The following is a 12,512-nucleotide window of genomic DNA, read 5'->3' as shown; positions in this document are numbered from 1 at the left end:
CAGTGCGTAAGAGACACAGGTTTGATCCCTGTGTCAGGAAGATCCCCTATAGGAGGAAATGGCAACCCATCCAAGTATTCTTACCTGGGGAATCCCATGGACAGAGGAATCTGGAGGGCTACAGTCTTTAAGGGACGAAAGAGTCGGACACCACTGAAGCAACTTCACACACACACACACACACACACACACACACACGCACACCCCACACATGTATTCTTTTTTCCATATTCTTTTCCATTATGGTTTATCACAGTTTATTGAATGTAGTTCCCTGTGCTATTACAGTAGAACCTCATTGTTTATCCATTCTATATATAATAGTTTGCATCTGCTAACCCCAAAACAAATCCCTTATGATTATACAGTGGAAGTGAGAAATAGATTTAAGGGCCTAGATCTGATAGATAGAGTGCCTGATGAACTATGGAATGAGGTTCGTGACATTGTATAGGAGACAGGGATCAAGACCATCCCCATGGAAAAGAAATGCAAAAAAGCAAAATGGCTGTCTGGGGAGGCCTTACAAATAGCTGTGAAAAGAAGAGAGGCAAAAAGCAAAGGAGAAAAGGAAAGATATAAGCATCTGAATGCAGAGTTCCAAAGAATAGCAAGAAGAGATAAGAAAGCCTTCTTCAGCGACCAATGCAAAGAAATAGAGGAAAAGAACAGAATGGGAAAGACTAGAGACCTCTTCAAGAAAATTAGAGATACCAAGGGAACATTTCATGCAAAGATGGGCTTGATAAAGGACAGAAATGGTATGGACCTAACAAAAGCAGAAGATATTAAGAAGAGGTGGCAAGAATACACGGAAGAACTGTACAAAAAAGATCTTCACGACCCAGTTAATCATGATGGTGTGATCACTAATCTAGAGCCAGACATCTTGGAATGTGAAGTCAAGTGGGCCTTAGGAAGCATCACTACGAACAAAGCTAGTGGAGGTGATGGAATTCCAGTGGAGCTCTTTCAAATCCTGAAAGATGATGCTGTGAAAGTGCTGCACTCAGTATGCCAGCAAATTTGGAAAACTCCGCAGTGGCCACAGGACTGGAAAAGGTCAGTTTTCATTCCAATCCCAAAGAAAGGCAATGCCAAAGAATGCTCAAACTACTGCACAATTGCACTCATCTCACATGCTAGTAAAGTAATGCTCAAAATTCTCCAAGCCAGGCTTCAACAATACGTGAACCGTGAACTTGCAGATGTTCAAGCTGGTTTTAGAAAAGGCAGAGGAACCAGAGACCAAATTGCCAACATCCGCTGGATCATGGAAAAAGCAAGAGAGTTCCAGAAAAACATCTATTTCTGCCTTATTGACTATACCAAAGCCTTTGACTGTGTGGATCACAATAAACTGTGGAAAATTCTGAAAAAGATGGGAATACCAGACCACCTGACCTGCCTCTTGAGAAACCTGTGAGCAGGTCAGGAAGCAACAGTTAGAACTGGACATGGAACAACAGACTGGTTCCAAATAGGAAAAGGAGTACGTCAAGGCTGTATATTGTCACCCTGCTTATTTAACTTATTTGCAGAGTACACCATGAGAAACGCTGGACTGGAAGAAACACAAGCTGGAATCAAGATTGCCGGGAGAAATATCAATCACCTCAGATATGCAGATGAGCAGATGACACCACCCTTATGGCAGAAAGTGAAGAGGAGCTAAAAAGCCTCTTGATGAAAGTGAAAGAGGAGAGCAAAAAAGTTGGCTTAAAACTCAACATTCAGAAAACAAAGATCATGGCATCCGGTCCCATCACTTCATGGGAAATAGATGGCAAACAGTGGAAAGACTGTCAGACTTTATTTTTGGGGGGCTCATCACTGCATATGGTGACTGCAGCCATGAAATTAAAAGACGCTTACTCCTTGGAAGAAAAGTTATGACCAACCTAGATAGTATATTCAAAAGCAGAGACATTACTTTGCCGACCAAGATCCGTCTAGTCAAGGCTATCGTTTTTCCTGTGGTCATGTATGGATGTGAGAGTTGGACTGTGAAGAAGGCTGAGCGCTGAAGAATTGATGCTTTTGAACTGCAGTGTTGGAGAAGACTCTTGAGAGTCCCTTTGACTTCAAGGAGATCCAACCAGTCCATTCTGAAGGAGATCAGCCCTGGGATTTCTTTGGAAGGAATGATGCTAAAGCTAAAGCTCCAGTACTTTGGCACCTCATGCGAAGTGTTGACTCATTGGAAAAGACTCTGATGCTGGGAGGGATTGTGGGCAGGAGGAGAAGGGGACGACCGAGGATGAGATGGCTGGATGGCATCATGGACTTGATGGACGTGAGTCTGAGTGAACTCCGGTAGATGGTGATGGACAGGGAGGCCTGGCGTGCTGTGATTCATGGGGTTGCAAAGAGTCAGACACGACTGAGCGACTGAAGTGAACTGAACTGAACCCCAAACTCCCACTCTATCCTTTCCCCATCCTCGCACCCCTTTGGCAACCACAAGTCTGTTTTCTACTTATGAATCTGAAAAAACTATTTTTTTAAAAAAAATTAGCAGTCAGCTTACCCTACTCGTAACTGCCTGAATACTAGGGAAACTGTCATTTTATTTTTAATTCTTTGCTTTTCTCTGATCCTTCTTTCCCCCAGCCTGTAAGTGCAATGGACATGCTGATGCCTGTCACTTTGACATTAATGTGTGGGAGGCATCAGGGAATCGTAGTGGCGGTGTCTGCAATGACTGTCAGCACAACACAGAAGGTCAACACTGCCAGCGATGTAAGCCAGGCTTCTACTGGGACCTCCGAAGACCTTTCTCTGCCCCAGATGCCTGCAAATGTAAGTGAACTAATGGTTATGGGGGAAAAAGTTTGATTTTTACAAAAGAGATGATACTGCATCCTTCATTTGCTCACCCAAGGGAGAGAGGTCATGAAATTCTCAGACAATCCACTCATACACTTCAGTTAACTTCATTGATAACGGGTAAAAATTGTCAGGTGGGCACAGTACAATAGTCATAAAAACAATCTCCTTACTCTCCATGAAGTAACATTTTCTCCTATAGCACCATATTTTGAAAAACAAGATGACTAATAACAAGGAAAAAAGAATGATCACGAGGAAGATATATTTAAGATTATCTTCAGCTCAGTTCAGTCAGTCAGTCATGTCCAACTCTTTGCAACCCCATGAACTGCAGTACGCCAGGTTTTCCTGTCCATCACCAACTTCCAGAGCTTGCTCAAACTTCTGTCCATCAAGTTGGTGATACCATCCAACCATCTCATCCTCTGTCATCCCCTTCTCCTCCTCCCTTCAATCTTTCCCAGCATCAGGGTCTTTTCCAATGAGTCAGCTCTTCTCACTAGGTGGCCAAAGTATTGGAGTTTCAGCTTCAGCATCAGTCCTTCCAATGAATATTCAGGGTTGATTTTCTTCAGGATTGACTAGTTTGATCTCCTTGCAGTCCAAGGGACTCTCAAGAGGCTTCTCCACCGCCACAGTTCAAAAGCATTAATTCTGCGGTGCTCAGATTTTCTTAAGACCAAATATATGAGTAGGACACAGACAATAATGGACTCAAACTGATAAAATAAAGAGTGGTTATCTGCACTTGGGTCATTCTTGCTTTCATCTCTGCAGTGAACTTGAACATCTGACAAATGACAGGTTTTGGTTCCACTGTGAATGCAATCTGGTTGACTCTGCTCTAAGATACCATGGTATCAAAAATGAATTTAGAACATAACAGTAATTCCTTACATTCCCCCCAATACTGAACTATTAAAGAATGGGTTCGGCTTTTTGTTGGCATAAATCCAGTAAGAGGTTTTTTTCAAAGAAAGAGTATAGTTTTCAAAGATCTGCTCAGTTAATGAGACATTCTCTGAAACATGACTATGAAGGATGTAGACACAGCTTAAGTAAAAGTCCAGTGTGGATGAATAGTTCCTCTAACTACATGAGCATTTACATGTCTATTGACTCACAGATGATTAGATCATAGAAACCACTCAAGGCTGTTAATGGAGATGAATGATCATGCCCTTCCTCTTCCCACTAAGAACTCTACATTCTAGGTCAAAAAACAGAGACAGGAAAGGAACAATACAATGGGAAACAATCATTTAAAATCTTGAGTTTGTTTTTAATTTAAAGGAAAATTTCTGTAGCTCTTGAAAAAAACAGTTTTGACATAAGGCAGGAGGTATTTACATGAAATACTAGTGGGCTTACTTGTTACAGGCTTTTTCTCTTATATTGTTGAAGATAGAACATGGAACAGCTCACTTTCAACACTAAGCCCCAAATTGTGAATTTACGTCACAATATTTCTCCAAGAATTGTTTTACTCCTGTTTTTTTCTGTACTCAGTTGAGTTCAGTTCAGTCACTCAGTCATGTCCAACTCTTTGAGACCCCATGGACTGCAGCACTCCAGGCTTCCCTGGCCCTCACCAGCTCCTGGAATTTACTAAAATTCATGTCCCTTGAGTCGGTGATGCCATCCAACCATTTCATCCTGTGTTGTCACCTTCTCATCCGCCTTCAATCTTTCCCAGCATCAGGGTCTTTTCAAATGAGTCAGTTCTTCGCATCAGGTGGCCAAAGTATTGGAGTTTCAGCTTTAGCATCAGTCCTTCCAGTGAATATTCAGACTGATTTGCTTTAGGATGGACTGGTTGGATCTCCTTGCAGTCCAAGGGACTCTCAAGAGTCTTCTCCAACACCACAGTTCAAAAGCATCAATTCTTCGGTGCTCAGCTTTCTTTATAGTCCAACTCTCACATCCATACATGACTACTGGAAAAACATAGCTTTGACTAGACGGACCTTTGTTGGTATTATTTGACCTGAGGCCAAACTATGGTGGAGGTAATGAAAAAGTCCCATGCACGCACTGCTATACTCAGTGTCCCCAACCCTGCAGTGGGCCACCGCTGACCCACGCCTCCACCAGAGACTCCTGGACACTATGGGCAAGTCTGGGTTAGTCTCTTGTGGGGTCACTGCTCCTTTCTCCTGGGTCCTGGTGCACACAAGGTTCTGTTTGTGCCCTTCGAGTGTCTGTTTCTCCAGTCCTGTGTAAGTTCCAGTGACTCTATGGTGGGTTAATGGCGACCTCCTCCCAAAGGGCTTATGCCATACCCAGGTCTACTGCAACCAGAGCCCCTGCCCCTGAAGCAATCCAATTCTGACCTGTACCTCCTCTGGAGACACCCAAACACAGTTCCGTCTCAGTCTCTATGCGGTCTCTGGGTCCTGGTGTATACACGGTATGTTTGAGCCCTCTGAGCTTCTCTGGCTGGTATGGGATTTGATTCTAAATGCTATTTCTGTACTCAGACTTTCATTTATTTATTTTATTTGGAGGATAATTGCTTTACAACATTGTTTTGGTTTCTGCTGTAATGTAGTGAATTAGCAAATTCAGACTTAAATTGAAGAAAGTGGGGAAAACCACTAGACCATTCAGGTATGACCTAAATCAAATCCCTTATGATTACACAGTGGAAGTGAGAAATAGATTTAAGGGACTAGATCTGATAGACAGAGTGCCTGATGAACTATGGATGGGGGTTTGTGACATTGTACAGGAGACAGGGATCAAGACCATCCCCATGGAAAAGAAAAGCAAAAAAGCAAAATGGCTATCTGAGGAGGCCTTACAAATAGCTGTGAAAAGAAGAGAAGTGAAAAGCAGAGGAGAAAAGGAAAGATATAAATATCTGAATGCAGAGTTCCAAAGAATAGCAAGAAGAGATAAGAAAGCCTTCTTCAGCGACCAATGCAAAGAAATAGAGGAAAACAACAGAATGGGAAAGACTAGAGACCTCTTCAAGAAAATTAGAGATACCAAGGGAACATTTCATGCAAAGATGGGCTTGATAAAGGACAGAAATGGTATGGACCTAACAAAAGCAGAAGATATTAAGAAGAGGTGATTAGAAGACACAGAAGAACTGTACAAAAAAGAGCTTCATGACCCATATAATCACGATGGTGTGGTCACTCACCTAAAGCAAGACATCTTGGAATGTGAAGTCAAGTGGGCCTTAGAGAGCATCACCACGAACAAACCTAGTGGAGGTGATGGAATTCCAGTAGAGCTATTTCAAATCCTGAAAGATGATGCTATGAAAGTGCTGCACTCAATATGCCAAAAATTTGGAAAACTCGGCAGTGGCCACAGGACTGGAAAAGGTCAGTTTTTATTCCAATCCCAAAGAAAGGCAAAGCCAAACAATGCTCAAACTACCACACAATTGCACTCATCACACACACTAGTAAAGTAATGCTCAAAAGTCTCCAAGCCAGGCTTCAACAATATGTGAACCGTGAACTTCCAGATGTTCAAACTGGTTTTAGAAAAGGCAGAGGAACCAGAGATCAAATTGCCAACATCCGCTGGATCATGGAAAAAGCAAGAGAATTCCAGAAAAACATCTATTTCTGACTTATTGACTATGCCAAAGCCTTTGACTGTGTGGATCACAATAAGCTGTGGAAAATTCTGAAAAAGATGGGCATACCAGACCACCTGACCCGCCTCTTGAGAAACCTATATGCAGGTCGGGAAGCAACAGTTAGAACTGGATATGGAACAACAGACTGGTTCCAAATAGGAAAAGGAGTACGTCAAGGCTGTATATTGTCACCCTGCTAATTTAACTTATATGCAGAGCACATCTAGAGAAACACTGGGCTGGAAGAAGCACAAGCTGGAATCAAGATTGCCGGGAGAAATATCAATAACCTCAGATATGCAGATGACACCATCCTTATGGCAGAAAGTAAAGAGGAACTAAAAAGCCTCTTGATGAAAGTGAAAGAGGAGAGTGAAAAAGTTGGCTTAAAGCTCAACATTCAGAAAACGAAGATCATGGCATCCAGTCCCATCACTTCATGGGAAATAGATGGGGAAACAGTGGAAACAGTGAGAGACTTTACTTCTTAGGGCTCCAAAATCACTGCAGATGGTGTTTGCAGCCATGAAATTAAAAGACGCTTACTCCTTGGAAGGAAAGTTATGACCAACCTAGATAGCATATAGAAAAGCAGAGATATTACTTTGCCAACAAAGGTCCATCTAGTCAAGGCTATGGTTTTTCCTGTGGTCATGTATGGATGTGTGAGTTGGACTGTAAGAAAGCTGAGCACCGAATAATTGATGCTTTTGAACTGTGGTGTTGGAGAAGACTCTTGAGAGTCCCTTGGACTGGAAGGAGATCCAACCAGTGCATCTTAAAGGAGATCAGTCCTGGGTGTTCATTGGAAGGACTGATGTTGAAGCTGAAACTCCACCTCATGCGAAGAGCTGACCCATTGGAAAAGACCCTGATGCTGGGAGGGATTGAGGGCAGGAGGAGAACGGGATGGCAGAGGATGAGATGGCTGAATGGTATCACCGACTCGATGGACATGAGTTTGAGTGAACTCCAGGAGTTGGTGATGACAGGGAGGCCTGGCGTGCTGTGATTCACGGGGTCGCAAAGACACGACTGAGCGACTGAACTGAACTGATGCACATATACTTGAGCCTCCCTTCTACATGCCCCAACCATCAGACTTTCATTTTAGTAGGATTCAAAGAGATCTAGAATAGAAATTTACCCTGCCTCTTACAGTTGTGTAACCCAGTGCCAGCTGTTGAAGGTCTTGGACTCCAATGTCTTTCTACTCACAAGGTTGTAATGAGAACTATATAACCTAAAGTATGTGGAGTGTTTAGAGGGTTGCTTGTCATATAGTAAGTCCTAAAGAAATGAAAAACTAGTATAAACTGTGGTCCTATAAGATCTACTCTTTATTGACTAAAAATACCTTATAACAAAAATAATTACTCCTTTAAAATCCATAGTACCTTAGGGACTAACATGTAGTTTCCTTAACTCTGTGTGCTTAGTGAAGGGTCTCCTTATGAAATTTTTCAATCTAAAACATATTCAGCCCTAACATATTCAGCCCATATTCATTTTGTACCAGATATATTTAAATAGATATGTGTATGGGGGTATTTCACATCTTCAGACCACTAGTAAAAATGTCTAAAAGAAAGAATGTATGCACTAACAAGCAGATAAAACAGGAAATTAATTTACTGCCTTGCATGGCAATGGGTAACATTTTCAGAAAGATACTGTTATAGGGATTGTATTGTATATGTAGATTGCTTTGGGTAGTATAGTCATTTTCACAATATTGATTCTTCCCATCCAAAAACACCTTCTGTATCATCTTTGGTTTCTTTCACCAGTGTCTTATAGTTTTCTGAGTACAGGTCCTTTACTTCTTTAGGTACGTTTATTCCTAGGTATTTTATTCTTTTTGATGGAATGATAAATGAGATTATTTCCTTAATTTCTCTTTGTGATCTTTTACTGTTAGTGTGTAGGGATGCAAGAGATTTCTGTGCATTAATTTTGTATCCTGCTTTCCCAGATTCATTAATTAGCTCTAGTAGTTTTCTAGTAGTAACTGTAGGATTTTCTATGTATAGTATGTTATCTGCAAACAGTGACATTTTTACTTATTTTCCAATTTGTATAGCTTTTTGAACTATTGGTGGGAATGTAAATTGATACAGTCACTATGAAGAACATTCTGAAGGTTCCTTAAAAAAATAAACATAGAACTACCATATGACCCAGTGATTCTACTCCTGGGCATATACCCAAAGAAAACCATAACTCAAAAAGACACAGGCACCCCCAAGTTCACTGCAGCGCTATTCACAATAGCCAGGATATGGAAACAACCCAAATATCTATCAACAGAGGAATGGGTAAAGGAGATGTGGTACATATATACAATGAAATGTTACTCAGTCATAAAAAAGAATGAAATTGGATCATTTGGAGAGATGTGAATGGACCTAGAGACTGTCATATAGAGTGAAGTAAGTCAGTCAGAGAAAAGCAGATATTGTATATTAACACATATAGTGGAATCTAGAAAAATGGTATAGATGATCTTATGTGCAAAGCAGAAATAGAGACATAGACATAGAGAACAAATGTATGGATTCCAAAGAGGGAACAGGTGGGATGAACTGGGAGGCTGGGGAGACATATATACACTATTAATACTATATATAAAATACATAAATAATTAGAACATTTTATAGCACAGGGAGCTCTACTCAGTGCTCTGTGGTGACCTAAATGGGGAGGAAGTCCAAAAAAAGAAGGGCTATATATATGTATAGCTGATTCACTTTGCTGTATAGCAGAAACTAACATAACATTGTAAAGCAACTATACTCCAATAAAAACTAATAAAAATAAATAAATAAAATTAATAAATGAAGTATATAGTATATATGTTAGAAGATGGTTTAAGTGCTATTAATAATATCACCAAAGAAGTATAAATCAAACAAGTTAAGAAGGATCTGAGGTGCCAGGGGTTTGGAATGAGAAGAGGAGTGACAAGATGCAGTATTATTTTTCACTTTCATTATTTAAGAAATAATTGGCATATAGCACTATATGAATTTAAGATGTACAGCATAATCATTTGGTATATGTATAATTGTGAAGTGATCACCACAATAAGTTTAGTTAACATCTATCACCTCACCTAATTATAATTTTTTCCTTATGATGAAAACTTTTATAATCTACTCTGTTAGAAACTTTCACATATATAGTATGGTATTAACTGTAGTTATCATGCTGTACATTATATCCCCAAAACTTATTTATCTTATAACTGGATGTTTGTTGTTGCTGCTTTTTTTTAATCATCTTCACCTATTTTGCCCTAACAACCCCTCATTCCCCACCTCTGGAAACCACCAATCTGTTCTCTATTCCTGTAAGTTTGATTTTTTAGCTTCTCACTGATATAAGTGAGAACATAGACAAGATGCAGTATTGAATGAGGACAGGCCTCATCACTAAGAAGGTGAGACTTGAGCAAAGAACTGAAGATAGTAAAAAAGTTGGCCAAATATTTAAGAAAATTTAAGCAGATGGAATACCCAGAGCAAATGTCCTCAGACATGAAGGTGCTTAATGTGTCAAAATGAAAACAAGGTCAGCTTGGCTGCATCAGAATGGGATCTGGGGGGAAGCAGGCAACGAGACCAGAGGTATGAGGCAAATAATGTGGGCCTGTGAGCCACTGAAAGCACAGCACCTTTTACTTGAAGTAAAATGATGAACCAGCACAGATATTTGAACAGAAAAGTGGTATAATCTGACTTACTTTTCAAAGATTCATTCTTATGTTGAACAAAGGCAGCTCAATTCAAGTTTAGTTGCAGTCAACAAGCAAACCAGTGATTCTCAAAATGTCTGGTTCCTTGACCATCAGCATCATCTGGGAATGTGTTAGAAATGCAAGTCTCAGACTGCAATCCAAGCCAGCTGCACCAGATTTTGGGGTGGAGCCCAAAAATCTGAATTTTACAAGCCTGCCAGGTGATTCTGATGCAAGCAGTTTGAGAAACACTGGTCTAGATGAAGACTCTGTAAATTTTACTTACATTGATTAAAACAAACCCAGTTTCTAATATCTAACTAACATTTAAGCATCTACTCTGATCCCCTGGAGAAGGAAATGGCAGCACTCCAGTATTTTTGCCTGGAAAATCCCATGGACCACGGAGCCTGGCAGGCTACCATCCATGGGGTCGCAAAGAGTCGGACACAACTGAGCAACTTCATTTCACTTTCACTGTTCTGGTATGGCTTCCCAGGTGGCTCAGTGGTTAATGTCAATGCAAGAGACACAGGACACACAGGTTTGATTCCTGGGTTGGGAAGATTCTCCTGGAGTAGGAGATGGCAACCCACTCCAGTATTCTTGCCTGGAAAATTCCATGGACATAGGAGCCTGGTGGGCTACAGTCCATGGCATTGCAAAGAATCAGACACAACTGAGTGAGCATGCATGCGCATGTTCTGGTATAGCAAATGGCTGGTCACTTTCATTAGAGTAACAAGCAGATCTGTAAGAAGAGAGAAAGAAAACTTTGAAACATTGATTAGGACTAGATTTTGGAGGGCCTTGTATGCTAGCCTAAAAATTTTTGGTATTAATTTTCTAGGGTACTGGGAGCCATTGCAGTGATTAATCTGGAAAGTTTCGTATATTTCCAATATATTTTACTAATATAATGTTCAGATTAATTTGAAAGCATTGCATATATTTCATTGCATTTTACTTTACTAGTCAAAATTTAAGTTCTTCAGCTTTTCAAATGGTAAGATGAGTAAATGTAGAAAAGATTGAAACAGATAATTTTTTTTAATGCCTAAGTCTTACAATAAAAAGAGAAATAGAAAAGGTTTATTGGCCGACTTGGAGCCAAAATAAACACCTTTTGTTTTGTTACTGTTCTGTGTTCAAGCTACTGCTCACATTCTTACAAAATGTAAAAAGGTTGTGTCAGCTCTAGCTCTTTAAATACTAGAGGGCTCATGGTTTCAGAGTTTTATAAAAAGATCATGAAAGAGATTATTTAAAAAGTTATCCCACTACTTATATAGCTCTTCTGGGGACCTTTGCCGAAAAGGCTTTATAGGTTTTGGTCTCCAAATTACAGTTCTATAAAAATATCAGCAAAATGTGAGAATGTAGCTAAAACTAACAAAACACATAACTTTTTATTATTTTTTAGTCCATGAAAATGCCTACAGAGACAATATTTTCCATAATATACTGTTTGATTTCCAAGGTCAGTAGACTTGAAGTAAAATTAGAACATTTAAAAAACTTTCCCTTTCATTCAACAAATTCTTATTGAATATTACTGTGTACTAAGTGTGCTCATTCCTGGGAATTATAACAGTGAACAAGAGAGACAGTCTTTGTTTGTTTTTTTTTTTGAGACACAGTCTTTTTACAGAGCTTATGTGTGAATAAATATATGTATGTATGTATGTATGTGTGTGTGTGTGTGTGTGTGTGTGTGTGTGTATAGGCAACTCATGATATATATATGTGTGTTAAATCACACCAGTATGACCAGTACTGTTTAGAGTATACAGGAGCGATCATAGGAGGGGCAATGAACAAGAGTTGATTTTTCGACTTAAGATCTAAGACCTGAAGTTTAATAGGAATCAACATAATATGGATAAAGGATATTCCCAGCAGTGAGAACAACCAGTGCTAAAGAGGAACAGAAGGAAGAAAGGCGATAGCATATTCAAAGAACTGGAAAAATTTTAGATTACTTCAGTTCAGTTCAGTTCAGTTGCTCAGTCGTGTCCAACTCTCTGCCACCCCATGAACCGCAGCATGCCAGGCCTCCCTGTCCATCACCAACTCCTGGAGTTTACTCAAATCCATGTCTATTGAGTCGGTGATGCCATCCAGCCATCTCATCCTCTGTCGTCCCCTTCCCCTCCTGCCCTCAATCTTTCCCAGCATCAGAGTCTTTTCCAATGAGTCAGCTCTTCACATCAGGTGGCCAAAGTATTGGAGTTTCAGCTTCAACATCAGTCCTTCCAATGAACACCCAGGACTGATCTCCTTTAGGATGGACTGGTTGGATCTCCTTGCAGTCCAAGGGACTCTCAAGAGTCTTCTCCA

General features: G+C 40.2%; 1 protein-coding gene across 4 annotated transcripts in view; it reads left to right on the top strand.

The window, feature by feature from the left end:
- Positions 1-12,512, top strand: part of NTN4 (netrin 4) — a 131,738-nt gene that overhangs the window by 73,336 nt on the left and 45,890 nt on the right. For all 4 annotated transcript variants that reach the window (XM_069585091.1, XM_069585092.1, XM_069585090.1 and 1 more), the window contains exon 5: positions 2,614-2,802. In XM_069585091.1, coding sequence (XP_069441192.1) covers positions 2,614-2,802 — 189 coding nt within the window. The remainder of the gene's footprint in view (positions 1-2,613; positions 2,803-12,512) is intronic.

The sequence above is a fragment of the Ovis canadensis genome, chromosome 3 (genome assembly GCF_042477335.2).
Source record: "Ovis canadensis isolate MfBH-ARS-UI-01 breed Bighorn chromosome 3, ARS-UI_OviCan_v2, whole genome shotgun sequence".
NCBI classification, from domain to species: domain Eukaryota; kingdom Metazoa; phylum Chordata; class Mammalia; order Artiodactyla; family Bovidae; genus Ovis; species Ovis canadensis.
The sequence above is the reverse complement of the archived record's forward strand: the minus strand, read 5'-3'. Positions and strand labels throughout refer to the sequence as shown.